General features: G+C 32.8%; 3 protein-coding genes and 4 non-coding genes across 7 annotated transcripts; 2 read left to right on the top strand and 5 right to left on the bottom strand.

Moving 5' to 3' along the window:
- Positions 1-33: 33 nt before the first annotated feature.
- LOC123889037 (bifunctional epoxide hydrolase 2-like) lies at positions 34-6,939 on the top strand. The gene is made up of 7 exons (XM_045938210.1): positions 34-2,211; positions 2,399-2,640; positions 2,932-3,171; positions 3,281-3,312; positions 4,185-4,753; positions 6,011-6,255; positions 6,606-6,939. The coding sequence occupies exons 1-7, from the start codon at positions 1,741-1,743 to the stop codon at positions 6,850-6,852; spliced, it is 2,046 nt and encodes a 681-aa protein (XP_045794166.1). The 5' UTR covers positions 34-1,740; the 3' UTR covers positions 6,853-6,939.
- Positions 6,940-8,946: 2,007 nt separating this feature from the next.
- Positions 8,947-20,060, top strand: LOC123889036 (epoxide hydrolase A-like). The gene is given in 7 exon segments (XM_045938209.1): positions 8,947-9,624; positions 16,890-17,134; positions 17,423-17,666; positions 18,605-18,790; positions 18,792-18,948; positions 18,999-19,245; positions 19,352-20,060. Coding segments are annotated over 7 exon segments (1,797 nt in total). The 5' UTR covers positions 8,947-9,153; the 3' UTR covers positions 19,599-20,060.
- On the bottom strand, positions 19,945-22,132 carry LOC123890942 (60S ribosomal protein L18-like). Its single transcript, XM_045940698.1, has 5 exons — positions 22,051-22,132; positions 21,859-21,948; positions 20,738-20,866; positions 20,443-20,625; positions 19,945-20,244 (listed from the first exon to the last, which is right to left on the bottom strand). Exons 1-5 carry the CDS (start codon positions 22,051-22,053, stop codon positions 20,086-20,088), a joined length of 564 nt encoding a protein of 187 aa, XP_045796654.1. The 5' UTR covers positions 22,054-22,132; the 3' UTR covers positions 19,945-20,085.
- On the bottom strand, positions 20,965-21,048 carry LOC123893359. The gene has a single exon (XR_006803462.1). It is a non-coding gene; the product is annotated as a small nucleolar RNA snoR53Y (small nucleolar RNA).
- On the bottom strand, positions 21,250-21,345 carry LOC123893352. The gene has a single exon (XR_006803456.1). It is a non-coding gene; the product is annotated as a small nucleolar RNA snoR69Y (small nucleolar RNA).
- LOC123893351 lies at positions 21,433-21,528 on the bottom strand. Its single transcript, XR_006803455.1, has one exon. It is a non-coding gene; the product is annotated as a small nucleolar RNA snoR69Y (small nucleolar RNA).
- Positions 21,677-21,769, bottom strand: LOC123893350. The gene has a single exon (XR_006803454.1). It is a non-coding gene; the product is annotated as a small nucleolar RNA snoR69Y (small nucleolar RNA).
- Positions 22,133-22,800: the final 668 nt, after the last annotated feature.

The raw sequence follows: 22,800 nt of genomic DNA, 5'->3' as shown, positions 1-22,800 counted from the left end.
ACTTCCTTGCCTGTTAGACTAATGGTTCATTAGGTTTTCCTTTTCAGTTTTCATACATCAATGAAAATACTACTATTTAAATATATATATTTTGAAAATGCTTTATCATGAATACAGTGTTAGTTATGTCAATTTGCTTCTATGCATTATAAAAGTATAAATGAAACAATAAAAGATTTGCACATGCACATTTCTGGATTGAAAAAAACTAAAGTTGTTTAATTTGTTATTTGGTCCACAAATCACCAAGTATATGTGACATGGTTAAGTGTCCTCGGAATTCTGACAGTGATTTATTTTCTGCGCTATAGCATACTGCGTCCACGTTACATTTTAACATTCCTTGCTGCGGTTTTGTCCATTTATCCCTTTCCTGACCTGTCATTGTTCTGTCATGGCTTGGCTTGCATCGTACTCGTAACCAGTCAGCTAACGCATGCTTAGCTCACCTGTTTATCTCATAGGTTGGTGGCGGTTGTGTCGCCACCACTACACTGTCCACAAAATCATGACAATTGAGGTTGTTCCAATTGAGTTCGGTTTTGTTAGATAATGATTTGCAATTTCCATTTTATTTTAGCTAATGCAAATTTTAATTTTTATGTCTATCTTTAACTTATACTATTCATCAATGAATGACGTATCACCATAGCAAAGCGTGGAAGGGTGGCCAATGAGTCTGTTTTTTTAAAAATATTGTCATTTTTTTATTGTTTTTACTTAGAAAATAGAAATTATATGAACTACAACCCTAAATCATTAAATTATTGCCGTTAATTATGTTTGTTGGAGAGTTTTTGTTATAATAAAAGCAGCGAAGACATCAAGCTCATGTAGTTAATGAACTCTTCTCTTTAGGACAATTTGTTATTCTTAGTAACAAGTTTATTTACCTTTTGACCGAACTTTTGAAGTTTTTATAAAGAAAAACTATGCATGAGTGTAGTAAAAATTGACTGAAAGTTTTTTTTTTTTTTTAGCTTATAAAAAATTGACTAGAAGTTAATTGTGGTACCACGTGTAAATCTCTCATGAAAACACCATGATTTACTGGGTCATGCTAAACAGTTCCTTCAGAGCAATGATTAAAGAAACAAAAGCAAATGTTTTGAGCAGAAAAAAAGTTCTTTTTTTAAAATTTCAAGGCATTAAATACACTGCTTTCAAGATTATATTACAATTTTTATTTTCTTATTAATCATTTGGAGGAACCTGTCTTTGATTCTCAGTAGAAACAAGTTTCACTTATCTCGTGCTCGAACTCTGAATTACTGGAGTCCATTCACCTGAGAACCATAAGGTTAATAATAATAAAAAAAATAAAACATTAAATATACTCCTTTCCATAGAGTGATATTTGGTCCTTTTGCTCAATTGTAGTTAGTTTGTTTATTTAAGATTTTGATAGGCTGTCTTGAGTTTGTACCTTTTCCATTTGGCTGTTATCCTGCATACCAGATTGCATACAGGCTTTTCTATATTGCTTGAGGCTTGGTGTCTTTTTAGTGGATCCCTTCCACATGTGTAGAATGCATTAACTCCTCCGAGCCACAATCACACTTACTCCAAACAGTCAACGACAACAAAGTATAAACAAATTCCTCTTCCTTAAAATTGCCGAATATACTACCTGTATTAATTAACAATATCTTCTCTCCGCATAGTATTTAAATACAACATTTATAGCACAATTTCATCCAAAACAAAGATTCACAACACCAAAGAGAATACTACAGTATTATGGAAGGAATCCAACACAGAACTGTGGAAGTTAATGGAATCAAAATGCATGTAGCAGAAAAAGGAAACAAACAAGGACCAGTTGTTTTGTTCCTTCACGGCTTCCCTGAACTCTGGTACTCATGGCGCCACCAAATTGCTGCTCTTGCCTCCCTAGGCTACCGTGCCGTGGCACCAGATCTCCGTGGCTATGGCGACACCGATGCTCCGGCTTCTGTTAGTAGCTATACAATCCTCCACTTGGTAGGTGATGTTGTTGCTCTAATTGACTCACTTGGTGTTGATCAAGTTTTTCTAGTGGCTCATGATTGGGGTGCTCTCATTGGTTGGTATGTTTGTTTGTTTCACCCTGAAAGAATCAAGGCTTATGTTTCTCTCAGTATTCCATTCTTACCTAGAAATCCTAAAGTGAAACCTGTTGATGGCATGCGAGCTTTGTATGGAGAAGATTATTATGTCTGCAGATTTCAGGTTCGTGTTCTCATGTTATTTATCAGATATAAACTTGGAGTATGACATGTGACCTGTTTGGATTGGATCGTCATATCATGCAACCCTAGTATAATATTTTGATTCAGAACTCTCTATGTAAAATGAACAGAGAAATTTTTGTGATGATAGATCTGAATGTCGTATTTGTTTTTTATCCATATCACAGGAAGACAAAATGGAATTTGAGATAGCTGAAGTTGGCATTGCATATGCAGTGAAAAATATGCCCACACATCGCCAAACTGGTCCTCCAATACTTCCCAAGGGAGAGTATGGAACTGGATTCAACCCAAATATGTCTAACACTTTGCCTTCCTGGCTCACAGAAGATGATCTTGCTTATTTTGTCTCCAAATTTGAGAAAACTGGCTTCACCGGAGGGTTGAACTACTATAGAAACTTGAATATGTAATCCTTTGATTCTATGTTGCCTCATAGTGTTTGCATCAAATCTATTTTGACGTTTCTTTTCGCGGGAATATTTTAACAGCATGATGCCAACAATAATCTATGTAGCGACATACTTGATTGAATGCATGCATGCATGTCTGCTATTTCATATGTATTGATGTCTGACACGAGACGACACTAACACATGTTATAATCACTTGTGTATTTGTGTCAAGTGTTGTGTCGGATAGTAGTTCATAGACAATGATCTCAATTCTAATGATAAATAAATTATTTCTTATATTGCAGAAATTGGGAACTCTTGGCACCATGGAATGAAATGAAAATTAAGGTGCCTGTGAAATTTATAACTGGAGAGTTAGACCTTGTATACACCATGCTAAACATGAAAGAATATATCCATGATGGAGGATTCAAGGAAGATGTGCCAAATTTGGAGGAAGTGAATGTGCAAAAAGGAGTGGCTCACTACAATAATCAAGAAGCGGCAGAGGAAATTAGTAATCACATTTACGAATTCATCAAGAAGTTCTGAGCTGAACCGCAATTCAAATAATCAGGCAAATGTTGTTCTCTGCTTCAATTTTACGGCATTCACTTAATAACAACAGCTGTGTCTGTGTCGCATAATTTCTAGACCACCTGCACATATTACTCCAGTGGATGTATGTATGCATATACTTAAACTTATATATTAATTGGTATGTTTTTTACCTTGAAAGTATTATCATCAATAATAATCTTGAATAAGTTTTACATTATGATCCCAAAATTAACATCTGAACATATTGAGCTCATGTGTTAGCCTGTAGAGTCTAAACTTCCTTGCCTGTTAGACTAATAGTTCATTAGTTTTTACTTTTCAGTTTTCATACATACATCAATGAAATTTTTTAAATATATGTATTTTGAAAATGATTTATCATGAATACTGTGTTAATTATACCAATTTGCTTCTATACACTATAAATGAAGCAATAAAAGATTTGCACATACACATTTATGGATCGAGTGGTTAATGAGCTCTCCTTATGACGAATTATTTGGGTGAACCTGAGTTCAATTCCTAACTTTCGATGCAACTAATTTTCAACTATCTAGTATTTCACAGTTCTTGATGAAACTACACGTGAACGTGATATCCCAAAACTTTATCCACATGTTTGCATAACTCTCCCTTAACATCCTTACTGGAATAGTTTCTCACATGTGTTATTTTTACATAAAACTTTATTTTACTAGGAATGTTAAGCGTATAAAACACTAAATAATATTCTTTTGATCAAAATTTGAAATTTTGATTCCTTATATCGTAAGAGTCCAACTGTCTCTGCTTGACTCAGGATTAAAATTAGCTAACTTTGTAATCTTAACAATCTTGTTCTGATGAATGAAATATTTAATACTCCATTAGCCATGAATATGGTGATAGTTAATTAATTAAATTAAATTAATCACAATTTGACTATAAGGGAAAATAAAGATATCCCCAAATCTCCACATGTGCTCACTCCTCTTAATTAAAAAATCGTTCAATTGAGTACTAGTTTTAACCATCTCTTCTCTCCTCTTAGTATTTAAATATCTCATTGGCTTCACTATTTCATTCACAACACAACACACCAAAAATAATACTATAATGGAAGGAATCGAACACAGAACAGTTGAGGTTAATGGAATCAAAATGCATGTCGCAGAAAAAGGAAACAAACAAGGACCAGTTGTTTTGTTCCTTCACGGCTTCCCTGAACTATGGTACTCATGGCGCCACCAGATTGCTGCTCTCGCCTCCCTAGGCTACCGTGCTGTGGCGCCAGATCTTCGTGGCTATGGTGACACCGAGGCTCCGGCTTCTGTTAGTAGCTATACAATCTTCCACTTGGTAGGTGATGTTGTTGCTCTAATTGACTCACTTGGTGTTGATCAAGTTTTTCTAGTGGCTCATGATTGGGGTGCTATCATTGGTTGGTATGTTTGTTTGTTTCGCCCCGAGAGAATCAAAGCTTATGTTTGTCTCAGTGTTCCATTCTTACCAAGAAATCCCAAAGTGAAACCTGTTGATGGCATGCGAGCTTTGTTCGGAGATGATTATTATATCTGCAGATTTCAGGTTCGTATATCTGGTCATTATGAATCAGATACATCAATTACATCGGTTATTCATTGAATTAAAAAAAAATCTTTACTTTACTGATATATGATATCAGAGTATTATCAATCATAAAGTCCAAATATTTTTGCACAAGTTTTAGTACTTTGAATCTGTCAAATGCATGACTTTGTTTTTTGACCAAGTTAAACGGATGATTTTAACTGCTCTTTTGACTTTTACCCTCTTCTCTTCCTATTTGTGGTTTTGCTGTTATTTGAGATTTTTAAAAGTTAGAGACTAGTTTTACTTTTACTCACTTAAAACATAGTGCTCCAGTACTATTTTAAGGGATGTGAAGAAAATTGAAACTGATAAAAATAATTGTTCTTGTGAAAGGAATATTAAGAACAATATGTGTCAATTGTCAAATAAAACATAGGTGTTGTAATTGTATGCAAATTCAAAGAATAAAATGCCACAATTTCTAAGATAAATTTTTTATATTTGGTTCTATACTATAGTACATGTGATTTAGCACTACCCTCAATTTTTTTATTAGAGATAAGTCAACAAAAATTAATATATTTAGTTCCCGTCTCTTATAAATAGGACCGAAAATAGTATTACACGCACAATTTTATGCTTATCATATTGACCCAAAAAAAGCAACAAGCCAACTACTTGTAGATATTGGTTCTTCCTTCCATAATCCTATTTCTAGTTTCAAAACGTGGTTTGTGTGTGTTTTCCAAAAATGGCGTTACTACAATATGCTTCTTAATTTGCATGTACTTTGATATTTGTCTGTTCCCCTACCAAACTTTGTTTTCCTTAAGACTTATCCCCATTTATTAGAAATAGACAGTATAGGCCAGATACAAATTTGTATCAGAGAATATACACATTCATATGGGATGTGTTTAAATCAAAATGCTAGATTTTAATTTTGTTTAAGTAAATAAAGATTTATATCCAAAAAAATAAAAGTAAATATAGATTGTTGTGTTGCCATGTCAAATTTGCAAATGCTTATAAATAATGATGATAGAATACAAAACTTTGGTTAGAGTAAAACAATGCATCTCATTGTTAGGCCGGACGTCATGTCTGGGGTTCGAATTTCGGTTCTTCACTTATGTGTGTGAGTTTATAATGATCTTGTCATTTCGTAACTTGAAAATAGAAACCCAATAACCCAAAAAATAGATACTTTTTTTTTAAAAAAAAAAAAATAGACACATTAAACAAGAGACTGAATTCCCATCTATATGACAGGAACCGGGAAAAATGGAAGCTGAATTTGCGAAAGGTAGCCCGGAATTGGTTATCAAGAGCATGCTTACAAGTCGGAGTTCTAAGCCACCAATTTTTCCCAAAGAAGGCTTGTTATCTCATCCTAGAGTTTCAAGTACAAAGGCCCTCCCTTCTTGGCTCTCACAGGAAGACATCACTTACTATGCTTCTAAATTTGAAAAGACAGGATTCACCGGTGCCTTAAACTTCTACAGAAATTTCAACTTGTAAGTCCCTATTTATTTTTGGTCACTTTACCAAATCCAAGCAAGGTTTGAACTCGGATCATGCAGGATTTGAAGCCTTTGTTTTCGACTAAGGCAAACATTTATAACTAATCTATCGTATTATATATTTATAACTAAATTAAATAAATATTGAGACTTGTAAGTTAAGCTCAAAACTTTGAGGCCTAAAACCCTTCAACTTTGACGGTTGATTCTTGAACCGGTCCTGCTCTTGTATTTCTATTTGGTCTTATATATGAATATGAATAGTTTAATTTTACTTTTATTACTTCAGATATTACGACTTACGACTATACGATTTTGATATAACATTTCAATCATGTTTACAGAAATTGGGAACTCACGGCAGCATGGACTGGAGCAAAAATTAAAGTACCTGTGAAATTCATCACAGGTGATTTGGATACGGTTTACACTTCTTTTGGTACAAAGCAATACATTGAGAGCGGTGGTTTCAAGAAAGATGTACCAAATTTGGAGGAAGTGGTTATACAAGAAGGTGTGGCTCACTTCAACAACCAAGAAGCTGCTGAGGAAATCAGCAATCATATTTATGATTTTATCAAGAAATTCTGATCTTATATATATATATCAACTCAGATTATGCTATTATATGGAAACTTGATCGTTTGGATGTCTAATGAACTTGAAATAATTCATTAATGTTTTCTTGCTTCAATTTACTTATCTTTTACTGAAAGATCAAAATTACATAAAGATGTTATCATGTAGTTTAGAGTCCCATTTAAATTTCAAAATATGCTTTGAGGAAAACTCATGAAAAGAAAATATTTTAGGAGAAAAGATAATCGCTTTATAGATCAAGCTTCAACAATGGATACCCCTTCAAAACACTTAAACCAATATGACCAACAACAACACATATCTACAACTTTTCGATTTTGACTGAAGTGTTGATGCCATCTATTGGTGGAAAAATTTCAACATCATGTTCAATTCAACAACAGTTGCTGAAAACGTACACATTACATCCTATGAACGTTAACAAATCCTAATATGCAACTATTATGAGAGGGATCAAATTTCCATCGGTGTAATAACGCCTTAACGAATATAAATTTTATAAAATTGACGGTTGAATTGAAAATTTATATCACATAGATTATTTATGTCAAAATTTTCAAATATGGATCAAAATTAATAGTATTAAATAAAATCATATAAACCGTTTGATATGTTATTGGCGACAAGGTCCAAAAGTTTTAAAGAAAAGATGAGAGAAAAATAAGTTGTGTGACCAAGACATAAATAATATTAAGTGATTGTTGTATGTCTTGAGTTATTAGTTATAATACCAATTGCATCAGGTAGCTGACTTGTGGCGGCGAAATATTTTTAAATTCAGTGTATTTACATGTCTCAGTCAAAAATTCGATAAATTTTTGTGTTCTCTATTTTTATATTTGTTTTTAATTTATTTTTGGAGATAGTCCTTTGTCTAATTTTTTTTTCTTCAACATGGCAATGGTAGTTGGGGGCAAAACAGTTTGAATCTATTGCACCAATCTGTTTAACTCGTTACGTATTTTAGTTGGGCTGAGTTAAAATTCTGAGGAAGCAGACTCAAACATAGCGTGGTAAGTTGACCCGTGAGTCAGTTTTTTTTTTAAAAAAATGTCTTATGTTTATCCTCGCACCGTTCCATTTTATAAGAATATTTTGACTAAATACATATATCTTGTTTTAACCGTATTTTTGTAAAAGTATATAAATATAAATATTACTCCTCCGTTTTTTTAAATTGTCCAGTTTCATCAGATTTAGAATTTAGCGTTTTTATATTAACCATTCATTTGGTGTTTTAAGGGTACGATTTGTCAATTATTCTTAACTTTTTCAATAAAATTAATTAATGCTATATATTTGGAAAACTAAAGTTTTTTTTTAATATTTTTGGTACATAGCATATTAAATTTTGTTTTTTTTTACACAATATATTAAATTTATTAGAAAGAGAAAGTGTGTGCAAAAAAAATAAGAATTTATTAGTTGATTAAAATTAGGGTATAACATTAAGATAAAGTGTAAAAATGCACTTTTTTAATTTAGTGTTACTATTCTAACTGAACACTTAAAAAAACGGAGGAAGTATCATATAAGATTGTGTTTGATTTGTTCCGATGACTATTTTCAAAATATCAATTTTTATAACTTTTACTAATAGACAATTAAAAATATCCATAATCACTTGACAAAAAAAATATTCATAATCAAAATTATGTATTGGCATACATGCAATACAATAATCAATGACTTTTTATATTTTGGATGGAAAGAATATCGTTTTTAATGAGAAATTATGTTAATTTCATTGCTAAATGTTGTTTTCCAATAATAAAAGCATCAAATCATGTGAATTCCAGATCACATTGTTTAGTCTTTTTCTTATTTAATTACTCCCTATTCACATATTGCTTTGACCATATTTTTTTTCTAATAAATATTAACATATAAGATGTTAGGTTCGTCTCGATGAGTATTTTTAAAATATCAATTTTTTTATAATTTTTACTATTATACAATTAAAATATTAGTCGTCAAAATTATACATTGACATGTCTCGGTGAACTGGCTCATTTTTGGGACAGAGGGAGTACAATTTGGCCATAGGCGAAAAATAGAGACAATCCCAAGTTCAAATCCCTTCCACATGTATCGTGTGTATGCATTAACTTCTCCAAACAGTCAACGACAACAAAGTATAAACAAACACATCTTCGTAAAATTCACCCGATTAAAGTACTACTTGTATTAATTAACCATCTCTTCTCTTACCTTAGTTGCATTTATTGCACAATTTTCATTCAAAACAACACATCACAAGATTCACAACACCAAAGAAAACACTAGAGCATCATGGAAGGAATAGAGCACAGAACAGTAGAAGTAAATGGCATCAAAATGCATATTGCAGAAAAAGGAAACAAAGAAGCACCAGTTGTTCTGTTCCTTCATGGCTTCCCTGAACTCTGGTACTCATGGCGTCACCAGATTGCTGCTCTCAGCTCCCTAGGCTACCGTGCCGTGGCGCCAGATCTCCGTGGCTACGGAGACACTGATGCTCCGGCTTCGGTTAGTAGCTATACAATCCTTCACTTGGTAGGTGATGTTGTTGCTCTAATTGACTCACTTGGTGTTGATCAAGTTTTTCTAGTGGCTCATGATTGGGGTGCTATCATTGGTTGGTATGTTTGTTTGTTTCGCCCTGAGAGAATCAAAGCTTATGTTTGTCTCAGTGTTCCATTCTTACCAAGAAATCCTAAAGTCAAACCTGTTGATGGCATGCGAGCTTTGTTTGGAGATGATTATTATATCTGCAGATTCCAGGTTTGTGTTCTCATGTACATTATGTAAATTCTAAAATGGATGATTTCATCAAGTGGTCCATGGTGGATCAGTCATGAATAACATTATAACAAATACGAATTTTATAAAATCTATCGTTTGATTGAAAGTTTATAATATCATTTATATCATCCATAAAATATTTAGAAAGATTGAATATCATTAGATATGTTATTGAGACCCATTAAGATTAACGGTTTATTAAATACCGTAAATTTTGATGAGTCTCAATAACATATCAAATAATTTTCAATTTTTCTAATTTTTTTTATGGATGATCTATATGATATAAATTTTCAATCTAACAATAAATTTTATAAAATTCGTATTCGGTAGATCAGTTGTCTATGGTGGACCACTTGTAAAGGTAGCCATCAGATATAATCGGTTACAAAGTTCTACTTCATCCGTACCAAATTATTAAAAATAAAAATTCACACTTATTACAAAAAATAGCAAAATATGTTTGGGAATAGCTAACATGTCTTCTTACCTGGGTACTTAAGTGGGTCTTACATGTACACATCACTCATTTATAATTTTTTTTAATAATAGTACATAATAAGTATTCAATCCCTCCAACCTAAAACATCTTCAAAAGTTCTAAATTGGTCTCACAAGTAGCACATTTATCCAATAACTCAACATCATTTTAAATGGGTCCCACAAAAATTATTTAGGTATTATGTCTTATTGTAGAACTAGTACCTATTAGGTACAATTAGGGGTGTGCATGGTTTGGAAACCACACCACACCACACTTAATTGATGGTTTTGGTTCTAAACCAAAACCATTTCAATAACAAACCGGTTATTTTTTAAAACTAATTTGGATTTGGTTATTAACCGGATCGAACCAATTTATAACCGGTTTGTAATAAAATTTAAGTTATTCACATGATCCAATTTTAAATAAGTTTTTTACTTAAACTAATTTTTTTTATTAGTTGATTAAAAAAAATAGATTTATTAATTATTTTAAAAACATAATTTTTCATTAATTTTATGATTGAATTGGTTTATAATCAACCCACAAAATATTTTTTTTAAACCCAAATTATTTTTTACTTAGCCGAAAACTTATTTTTTATATTGTTTTAAAAATATTTTTTATTATTTAAAAAAAGAGTAATTTTTAAATACAAAAAAAACTAATAAATAGGAAAAAAATTAAAATACTAAATTTTTGAAAAACTAAAAACATTAAAAACTGATTTTTTAATTATTTAAAAAAAAACTGAATTTTTTAATTATTTTTAAAAATTAAAAACATTAAAAACTGATTTTTTTAATTATTTTTAAAATAATTATTAAAAATCTGATTTTTAAAATAAAATAATATTAAAATAGTATGGGTGGTTGGTGGTGGCCGGCCGCCGGAGCACCACCACCGACCGCCGGAGCACCACCACCGGCCGTCGTGAAAGTTGCCGGAGGTCCGCCGGAAACCGCCGTCCGCCGCCGGAGCGCCGCCGCACCGGCTGCCGGTGGTCCGGCGTTGACCACCGGTTGACCACCGGTCCTCCACCCCTCTTTTAATTAATTATTTTATTATATAATAAAGAATTTTAAAAAATTGAAGATTGGGCCTGAATTAGCTATTGGGCCTAAATTTTCAAACCAATTCCAAACCAAATTACAAAATGTGGTTATGGTTTATAATTGGTGTTTTTTTATTGGAGTGGTGTGGTTTTTTTTTAAATGGATTTTGCAAACTAAAATTGGATATGGATTGGTTAGTAATTTGGTTAAGGATAACCAAATTTTTTGCACACCCCTAGGTACAATTTTGTTTTTGCTCCAATGGGAGTACTTATTAGGTACTAGTACTTAAAAATATAAGTACCACCATTGGAGATGGTTTAAGGCACTTGTTAGTGTACTATCAATTTTGCATTTCTTTTATTTAAAAGTCAACAATTGTTTTGTTCAATGTAAAATTACTATACTCCCTCCGGACATAATTATAAGCAAAAAACCACTTTTTAGGTTCATTGAAAAAGTAATGTATCTGGTCAATAATATAGACTGGATACATTATTTTTTCAATGAATCTAAAAAGTATTTTTTGTTTATAATTGTGTCTGGGCGGAGTATGAAGCATCTTGAACATGTGCACTTAGGCAAATGTTAGCATGACCCAATAAATTTTAGTAGAGATATAAAAATAAGGGTCTTGTTAACATGTGCATATATGACACATGATAAGATATCTTAATATAGAAATTTAACATTTAATGATACAAGACATTTAATGCTTGAAAAGTTAAAATGCACAAATTCTAAGGCATAATTTCTATTTTTACTACCTTAACATGTGCCATATATGCACATGTTAACATTCTCCTAAAAATAATTTTTATTAGTTAATTCGTTAATAAATTGTGATATAGGTAGTAGTAGTATTATTATTATTTTTGCACAAATTTCTGCTCCCTCCGGTTCAAAATAATTGTCACAGTTTGACCATGTGCACTATTCATATAAGCTACTTTGATCATATATTTTTATTAATGTATAAAGATAAATATTAGCATATGGGATCTTGTTAGATTTGTCTCAACGAGTACTATCAAAATATCAAATTTTCGGAATTTTTAATAATACACAACTAAAAATATTCATGATTAAAATTTTACATCAACAAATGTGTAGTAGTAAAATGTGACAATTATTTTGAGATAATTTATTCAAGGACAAAGACGGGAGAGAGAGAAATACATAAGATGAGAAGGTATTTCTCTTGTTTGAAATAAATGAGAGAAAGCCTAAAAAGAATGATTTTGTGTAGGACCCAAACCCTGACAGAAAACAGAAAACACACCAAATTGCTGTCTTTGTTTTTTTTCTTTTTTCTTTTTAAAGGATTAGGATTACTCGAATTTGCAACATTTAAAACATGACTCATTGAAGAAGTTCTAAACGGAGTTGAGAATTGAGCTCACATTGAGGGCCAATGCTAGGGTGGGAGACCATGACATGTCTCTCACCGGTGCACCATATGATATGTGGATTGGATTGAATGTGTACATGATATTATGGTGTACTGTCAGTATTATATTATTTATATTTTTTTGAAAAAAAAAAGTTTTAAATTTTTCTGGAAAAAAGTTTTCTATCTTTTTTTCGGGCACAAAATTTTCGATTTTTTCTTTTGGAAAAAAAGTTCCTGATTTTTGGGGGAAAAAATTTCGATTTCACATAAAAGCAATTCCAGAGTTTTTCTGGGAAAAAAATTTTCCGTTCTTTTTTCGGGAAAAAAGTTTCGGATATTTTTCAAAAAAAAAAAGTTTTTGTTTTTTTATGGAAAAAGTTCAGATTTTTCCCAAAAAAAGTTTCCGATTTTTTGGGAAAAATAGTTTCGAAATGTTCACCTAAAAATTATTGTCGATACAAAAAAGAGTAAAAAAATAGAAAATATTTGAAACTTTTTTTCCGAATAAAATATTGGATCTTTTTCAGAAAAAAAATCGGAAACTTTATTTTCGGAAAATATCCGAAACTTTTTTTTTTGAAAAAAGAACGAAAACTTTTTTGTTCAGCAAAGACTCCGGAATTGTTTTTTTCTAAAATCGAAACTTTTTTCCTTAAAAATTTGGAACTTTTTTTTCGAAAAAAAAAACCGAAATTTTTTTTCCAAAAAAAAATAGAAAAATTTTATCCGGAAAAATTGAAAACTTTTTTTTTCAAAAAAATTAATAAATAATATAATACTGACAGTACACCATAATATCATGTACACATTCAATCCAATCCACATATCATATGGTGCACCGGTGAGAGACATGTCATGGTCTCCCACCCTAGCATTGGCCCACATTGAGTTTAAAAGATTTCACATCATCAGTGAATTAACCCACCCTATATCTTTTTTTTTTTTTTTTGATCAAATTATGATGTTGTGATGTGGTTTGCATTTGTGGTGGGGTAGGGATATGACATATGGTAGTGTAGATGTATGGTGTGATGGCATTTCTGGACATGGGTCGTTCAAAAATGGATTGATGGACAAATATGGTGTGTACTCCCTACATAACCATCAGTATATATTTGTTGGGAAAAACCGACATAGAGAAAATAAAAAAACGCAATCAACAACACAAGAATATAACGTGGAAACTCCAAATCGGAGAAAAAACCACGGTCGTTGTCAAAACCGACAACCAGAGAATAAACACTATGTGAAAATTGTTACAACACATAGACTACCCTCAACCTTCCCTTGACCCCCAATACACCCACACTCTCCAAAGCAAATACCTAACTACATCTCTCAACCCTCTAATACAAGAGTACAAGAGAAAAACAAAAAAGTCAGATATAAGCTTAAAGTGCTACTGACTGGTGCAATTATAAACAAAGAACTTAGGTCCATTATATAACCTTGATTCCCTCATTGCTTCACCATTCTAAGCGATGTGGGACTTCTTCAATATAATTTCTTTGACCTTTTTTTTTCTTCATTAGCAATGTGGGACTTACATTGCAATCAACCCCAACAATCTCCACCTTGATTGTAATGGTCTTCAATCTTCATTGTCTATACCGACAATCATTATCTTATGCTTCCATTGTCTATACCGACAATCATTGTCTTCACCGACAATCATAATTCTCATTGTCTATACCGACAAATTAAATTATCATACTCCACCATAAAAAAGTACACTCCACTTGGAACTAAACCATCCCAAGAATTTCATTCACTTGGAACTAAACCATCCCAAGATTTTTCTTCACTTGGAACCAAGCCATCCCAAGAATTTCATCTCGAAACCTCGCTGACAATTTATGGTGCAACTTCCATGTTGGCTTTCTCTGGAAGTTCATCAGCCATCGAGATAACCGCGTACCTTGCATCAATGCCAACCAATGCCCGCACGCTATCATCACACACCTTGCATCCATGTCAAACGATGCCCATGTGCCACTTGAACAACTTCAAACTGTTTTGAAACCATCTTCAGGCCATTGTTAGGCTCCAACAATTCCAGTTTAGTTACATCACCTAGTAAACCTTGTTTCACTAGTCCAACTAAACTCATGTCACTAACAAGTACCCACCCGAAGATCCACAACTTAACCAAAACATGAGAATCACCACTAGTAACATGCATAACCAATAATAGTAGAACTATCTATGCATTAAAGTTAAAGAAAATATCTCACATCGTATTAAAAGAAACTCACACATACCTTGAACCTTACAAGCTTTCCCGTCTCCAAGATGAACAACTCCACCTTCAACTAGTTCTATGGATTCAAAAATATTTCTTCTTCAAACACATGTGATAGGAGCTTCCAAAGTCCATGAGTCAACACTCCATTGATTCCCAACTTCCACTAGCACCTCTGCATCCTCATAATAAGTTGTTGTTTCAGACGTAACCCGAGTATTCTTAGCACCGCCTCTCCAGACTGATGTTGAGTATTATTATCACCGCCTCTCCAGGCTGACCTTGTGTAACCCAGATTGCATCACCACATAGATTCTTCCATCAATTTTCTCTAGCCTAAACTTCACAACGGAACTCCCTCCTCCTGAATCAAACCAAGAGCTCTGATACCAGTTGTTGGGAAAAACCGGCATAGAGAAAATAAAAGAACGCAATCAACAACACAAGAATATAACGTGGAAACTCCAAATCGGAGAAAAAACCACGGTCGTTGTCAAAACCGACAACCAGAGAATAAACACTATGTGAAAATTGTTACAACACATAGACTACCCTCAACCTTCCCTTGGCCCCCAATACACCCACACTCTCCAAAGCAAATACCTAACTACATCTCTTAACCCTCTAATACAAGAGTACAAGAGAAAAACAAAAAAGTCAGATATAAGCTTAAAGTGCTACTGACTGGTGCAATTATAAACAAAGAACTTAGGTCCATTATATAACCTTGATTCCCTCATTGCTTCACCATTCTAAGCGATGTGAGACTTCTTCAATATAATTTCTTTGACCTTTTTTTTTCTTCATTAGCAATGTGGGACTTACATTGCAATCAACCCCAACAATATTGACTTGAGGGCCTAGGTGAATTGTCGTTGATTTGATCTCCAACTAGAACATGGTTGAAACAATTATTCCATTGTTGGATTTCATTAGCATATTTTGTGTAGAAATCAACTTTGTCTCCATGCATGTCAGCATCGTCGTATGTAGTCATATTTTGTGGTCTGTTGGCTCTATCAATTTTAGGGGGAAAAAAAAAATTCAAATTCGAGCTTAAAATAAATTCTACGCCTCTGAAATCAATTAATAAAGAATTTGCAATTCAGATTATTTGTCATCACCATTTAATCTTAAATGTGGCTCACTTGTTCTACTTCAACAGTTAGAGTGGTAATATTCGCGATGACATGTGCAAAACAGCGACGTGCAGCTTGCCGCGCAACCCATGCGAGAGCATTGATATGTTGCTGTTGCTAGTGTCTATATTAATTCTACCTCTTTAAAATTAATCTTATCTTCTTCTTCTTAAAAGTGGAACCAAACATACATGATTTAGATTAGTACTAGTATACACCCTTGAATGTTGAATTTTATTATAACCTTGATGTAATAACATTGACCCAGAAAGCACCTACTCTAGTTATTGCTTCTTCCAAAATTCTATTTCTAGTTTCAAAATGTGATTTCTGTGTTTTTTTTTTCTATAAATGGCGTTACCACAATATGCCTCTTTAAGTCCCAATTTGCCTGTTGCGTTGGATTTTGATATTTGAGTGTGGTCCATAAGTCCATTATATAAGGGCTGATTCTATATAGTACCAAATAGTAGTTCCAAGTACCAAACTTATTTTCCTTATTTATTTGAAATATTTGAAATAGTGTGGTCCATAAATGAAGATTGTTGTGATGCCTTGTCAAATTTGTAAATGCTTATATAAATAATGAGGATCCAATACAAAATTTTAGTTAGTGTATAACAATGCATCTTACTCGAAAAATGAAACCTAATGACCCAAGAAAATTGTACATTGAAAATGGATTTTGTGATTATAACAACCTCATGATTTGTTATTATCCGTTGATATTACTTACTTTACACTCTAAAGTGAATCACTCACTTTAAAGGAGACAGATTCATTGAAAATAGACACACATTAAACAAAAGAATGGGAAGGTTGATTTATATATTAGTAGTTGATCTAATAGATTAGTATTAGATATAAATGTTAGTTATGCTAGTTATGATATTATGCAATTCTGCATAATCTAGTGAAAATGATGTGACAGGAACCCGGGAAAACAGAAGCTGAATTTGCGAAAGGTAGTCCGGAATTGGTTATCAAGAGAATGCTTACAAGTCGGAGTCCTAAGCCACCAATTCTTCCCAAAGAAGGCTTGTTATCTCATCCCAATGTTTCAAGTACAAAGGCTCTCCCTTCTTGGCTCTCACAGGAAGACATCACTTACTATGCTTCTAAATTTGAAAAGTCAGGATTCACCGGTGGCCTTAACTACTACAGAAATCTCAACTTGTAAGTCCATAATTCTTTTGTCATTTTTCCAAATTAACTAGATGCCCCTTTGTCCATCATTCACGTACCATGTATACATGGTCAATCCAAGGTTCGAACCTGGGTCAGGGATGATATGAAACACTCAAATAAACTAATATTGAGTTGGACGAACAACTATATCTAATTTATTATATTTTATATATATATATATATATATATATATATATATATATATATACAAATTTAAATACCAGGCTATTACTAACATTAATAGTATATGCTAATGCTTATGTATTATGTTTACAGAAATTGGGAGCTCACAGCAGCATGGACAGGAGCAAAAATTAAAGTACCGGTGAAGTACATCATAGGTGATTTGGATATGGTTTACACTACTTTTGGTACAAAGCAATACATTGAGAGCGGTGGTTTCAAGAAAGATGTGCCAAATTTGGAGGAAGTGGTTATACAAGAAGGTGTGGCTCACTTCAACAACCAAGAAGCTGCTGAGGAAATCAGCAATCACATTTATGATTTTATCAAGAAATTCTGATCTTATATCAACTTGATTCTCAAGTAACTCTTCACTCTAGGAGTTTAGTTAAATTGTCTTCTAATAAATAGTAATTTACTGCAACAATTTGAAGTTACATTTGCGCGTCGCATTTGTTCCCTTGATTCTGTTATTATGAAAGCTTTGTTGTTTGGATGTGTAATGAACTTGATATAATTCATTTGTTATGTTTTCTTGCCTCAGTGGTCAAAATTGCATAAAGATACTATCATGTAGTAGTTTAGGTTCCCATTTAAAATATCACGTCAAAATATGCTCTGAAGAAAACTTATGGACAGAAAATAATTTACTTAAATTAGGAGATAAACTAACACATGCATAAAGTTTCTCGAGTAACTTATGAATTTGAATTTATGTCACATAATTGTATCTCATCAATTGGATGAAGATCAGATGACTAATTTTGAATTATGTTTTAAAATTGATTTGGGCCATTGACTTGGTCGTAATACAAGCTGTCTTGATCATCATCCATCAATTGAAATTTCTTATTAAGTGATTATGTGTCATGAAATTTAGATATAATAATTTCCCGTGAGCTTAACTCAGTTAGTACTACTTAGCAGGGAGGCAGTGGACGATCTATTTCATATTTGAAGACTAAAAGATATATTAAGAATATGTTTGTAATTTCGACATATTCATGAGGTTAACATAATACATTTGATGATCAATATAAGGAGTTACAAACATAAAAATGGTGATTTGTTTCATGGCATTGTTCCTCATTGTTTACTCATCTCGGTCACTTCTGGGTCCTACCTACCTAGCACCATCTGAAAATGACCTTTTGAAGCTTTTGTCCAATATATGGAAATTTTATACTTTTATTCAATGATCTTACAACACTTGGTCGATAGGATTTAGGATAACAATTATGAAAATAAAGTATGTTATAATAAGCATAAAAAACAAATGCAGATAACGAGTTATTTCTACTTTCTATGCCGTGGGCCGTGGCGCCAGATCTCTGTGGCAATGGCGACACCAAGGCTCCGGCTTCGATCAGTAGTTATACGATTTTTCACTTGGTGGGTGATGTCGTTGGTCTCATTGACTCACTTGGTGTAGATCAAGTCTTTCTTGTGGCTCATGATTGGGGGTGCCTTAATTGGTTGGTATCTTTGCTTGTTTCGTCCTGAACTAATCAAGGCTTATGTTTGTCTTAGTAGCCCCTTCCTCCGTAGAAATCCTAATAAAAGGATCGTTGATCACTTGCATGATTTTTATGGAGAGGACTACTATGTCTGCAGATTTCAGCAATACCAAACAAAACATACACATAATTTATTTTTCAATGTGTTTTATAGGAACCGGGCAAAATGGAAGCTGAGATGGCTGAGGTTGGAGCTGCATATGTGCTGAAGAATATCCTGAAAACTCGAAAAACTGGTCCTCCAATATTTCCAAAGGGAGAGTATGGAACTGGATTTAATCCAGATACTCCTGACACCTTGCCCTATTGGCTTACAAAAGATGATCTTACTTATTTTGTCACAAAATTTGAGAAAACAGGGTTCACTGGGGGATTAAACTACTACAGGAACATAGATTTGTGATTCTCTAATTTTTTGTGTTGCTTGGGATTGTTTTAAACAAATCTTAGAAATTATCTTTCTTTTTTCTAAAGATGGTTAATAAGTTGTAAGCATTATTTGCAGACTCTGGGTGCTCACAGCTCCATGGAACGGAGCAAAAACCTTGGTTCCAGTAAAATTCATTACAGGTGAGTTGGATATGGTGTACACGTCGCTAGGCATGAAAGAGTACATTCATGGTGGAGGTTTCAAGGAAGATGTGCCCAATTTGGAGGAAGTGATTGTGCAAAAAGGAGTAGCTCATTTCAACAATCAAGAAGCAGAAGAAGAAATTAGTAATCACATTTACGAATTCATCAAGAAGTTCTAATATGTTCCATTAATGTACAAATAATGCTGTTGTCTCCATCCACTTTGGTTTATTTTATACTTTTAGTATATGATGATGTATAATAGTTGTAATACTTATGAAACATCAATAAGGGGTTAATCTGGAAGTTAACTATCTGTTGTTGAAGAATGAAGATGAACAAAATTTTATTGAACTGAATTTGTTTCAAATCTGCTTAGGCTTTGATAGTTTGATTTGAAAGTACAAATAGATTATACCAAATGTTTGAATATATAAAAGAATTTCTTATGCCTAATGTCAATTTCACTAGAGTACATCAAATCAAATTTGAGTGGTAAATGCAAGGTGCACAACACTGTCCATATTACTGAATCTTTGTTAAGATAAATATAACAAACTGTATATTGATAAATCAAAAGTTGAATTTCAAGAGTATCAAAACTATTAAAAGACACTGAACAAAATTATCCACTCAAACCCTAGTTTATCAACAAAAAAAATCCACTCAAACCCTAAATCCTCTGCTGTTCCTCTTTCCTCTAGCCTTCTCAAATTTCCTTCCCGTCGCTCTTACATAAGGCTTGGTATGGCTGTGTGGCACACCAGGAGCACGACCAAAGTGTTTCACTGCTTCACGAGAATTCTTTGGGCCTCTTAGAAGAACCTGAAGTCAACAAATATTAATAAAGTTGTTAGTACCTCAATATAAAGCTACCATCACTTCACAAGAACTAATATTCAAAGAAAAATCAACGATAATTGAAGATTGTTAGTGCTTTTTTCCAATCATAATCACACAAAATGGAATAGTAAGACTATGAGAATCATTATAAAAACAGATGTATTGGTATCAAACTCATACCGTGTTCTGTCCAAGGGGAGCCCTAAGAGCAAGTTGATCAAATGTTAAGCATTCACCACCAGCTTTCTCTATTCTTGCACGTGCAGTCTCTGTAAACCTGAGTGCAGCTATTTTTATTGCTGGGACTTCATATACTCTGATATCATCAGTTACAGCACCAACGACAACACCAATTTTACCATCCTAATGGGAAAAAAAATCCAGAAGAAAATAAGATCAATATATAACTAATCAAACAAAACAATTAAATTTTTTAATATACACTAAGATTACTAAGAGGAAGAGAGCAATATACCTTCCCCTTCAAGTACTCGATCACCCTTGATAAAGAAATTGGAGGTCGGTTGACCTTGCTCATGAACAAGCGCTTGAGTATTACAGAATTGAAATTGCTGTCCGTCCTTCGATCAAGAAAGCGATATAGCTGATAGCATAGCAAATGAAATCAGAATCATTCCAACACAGAAAATAGTACAAATTAAACATAAAACCCAGTCAAAAACATTTGCAGAATGTAGAACTAGTTCCCTCAGTATAAATGGATATTAATAATAATCACGTATTGATTATCAGCATTAGCATGGTTAAAGTAACATCATAGGGAACCATGAGTTCTATATCAGCACCAAACACCTTTTCAAGAGGCCAAATCCACATGCATGTATATTACTATAAGAAAATCTTTGAAATCAACTGAAAAACAGACAATTTTTTAAACAAATAAATGCAAATGAAGTGTTTTAAGGAATTTTTAATGAAAAATTTCAAAAAATCATATAAGTGAGGGAGATGGTGTGTGAAATGAATTCAGAGACTCAGACAAATGTGTGTTGGAACTAGTTATATTCCCGGACCTTGCGGTCTCATAGAGCTGGGATAGCATTTATCATCATAGTCACATGAAATAAAATCACACATTATTGTTCATATTCATAAAATTCATACAATAAGTCAGTAAATGCAATGGATGGTTGAGAAATGAATTTAAATTTAAAGGCTCAGACAAATTTGTGTTGGAACTAATTTTATTCCCGGACCTTACAGTCTCATAGAGCTGGGATAGTATTTATCATCATAGCCACATAAATAAATAAATAAGAACACACATAAGGAGACTAAATTGAAAAAACTAAATCCACATGTATTCATGTGTTATAATATAAGTTTAATAGTATCAAACAAGAAAGGAGTGAGTATATAATATAAATTGTGAAATCACATATAACAAAAATTGATTGAGGCTCAGACAAATGTGTGTTGGAACTAATTATATTCCTGGACTTTACAGTCTCATAGAGCTGGGATCACATTTATCATCATCGTCAATTAAAATTAATATACACATTATGGATCTAGTTTTTCATATTCATATCATCACAATAACATAATTGATTTAATATAGAAATTGAAATGGACCTTGACGAGTAGCTTGAGGTAGATATCATTGGATTTTGGTGCTGTTCGTTTAGTTTTTTTGCTCTTACCACCAGCTTTTAGATCGATCCCCTACATACCAAATTCAAATGCAAATTCAATCAAATCTAAATACAAAGATATAAACAAAAACGCATTTCAAAGTGGATTCAGATTATAGATTATAGAAAGTACCATTGTAGCTTAGAGTTGTGGAGGAGCACACTGCTACTTCTAAATTGCAGCCGCGAATGCTCGTATTTAAAGGGTAACAAGAAAATGAAAGTTATTGTATTTCTAGGGTTTTCAGTTATGGATTTGGGCTTTATGATTTTCGTTTTGGGCTATGTAATTTAGTGAGCCCTGTATGTATGGAACTTTTCTCTTCCCACCCCCGGTGTTTCTTGTCTACCCCCATTTTTCTGTTTTTGCCCTTATATGAAAATTTTGGAACGCGTTTCCCGAATTTTTTCTAGTTCACATTCAGGAAAAATTTGGAAATCACATTCCTGAACTTCGGCACCTATGCCCCTGATGTTGTTGAATCTGAGATTCGTCAACTTTGCATCAACGCCAAACAAATTTTCCTCTCTCAGACAATTCTTCTTGAGCTTCGTGCTCCCATTCGCGTTTGCGGTTAGCTTCTTTTTTTTTTCTTTCCTTCCTAATTCTGGATCATTTACATAAATCAACTTTTCAGATTTCAGAGATTCATGTTTTACCTTATTGTTTTATTTTGAGGAGATATTGATTTGAAGCTATTATGAATGTAATAATTAAGGAGGTTATGATTTGATCTCTTCTGCTAACGATTTTTTCATTTTTTAAAAAAATTAATCACTAACATTTGTCTATAAAAAAAGGGAAAAGTCATGATTTTAGAAGTTAGAATATTGGTCAATTAAGGAAGATAATAACACTATAATATATGTTTTGTTTATTAAA

The sequence above is a fragment of the Trifolium pratense genome, linkage group LG6, assembly GCF_020283565.1.
Source record: "Trifolium pratense cultivar HEN17-A07 linkage group LG6, ARS_RC_1.1, whole genome shotgun sequence".
NCBI lineage: Eukaryota > Viridiplantae > Streptophyta > Magnoliopsida > Fabales > Fabaceae > Trifolium > Trifolium pratense.
The sequence above is the reverse complement of the archived record's forward strand: the minus strand, read 5'-3'. Positions and strand labels throughout refer to the sequence as shown.

Excerpts from the sequence above, each read along its gene's own strand:
- LOC123889037 (XM_045938210.1), top strand. The coding sequence starts at position 1,741 with ATGGAAGGAATCCAACACAGAACTGTGGAAGTTAATGGAATCAAAATG. Across the intron at positions 2,212-2,398 it reads ATTATGTCTGCAGATTTCAG|GAAGACAAAATGGAATTTGA; the intron begins GTTCGTGTTCTC and ends TCCATATCACAG. Across the intron at positions 3,172-3,280 it reads ATTTACGAATTCATCAAGAA|ACCACCTGCACATATTACTC; the intron begins GTTCTGAGCTGA and ends CATAATTTCTAG.
- LOC123890942 (XM_045940698.1), bottom strand. Across the intron at positions 20,867-21,858 it reads ACCTCAAGCTACTCGTCAAG|CTATATCGCTTTCTTGATCG; the intron begins GTCCATTTCAAT and ends CTATGCTATCAG. Across the intron at positions 20,245-20,442 it reads CTCCCCTTGGACAGAACACG|GTTCTTCTAAGAGGCCCAAA; the intron begins GTATGAGTTTGA and ends TGTTGACTTCAG.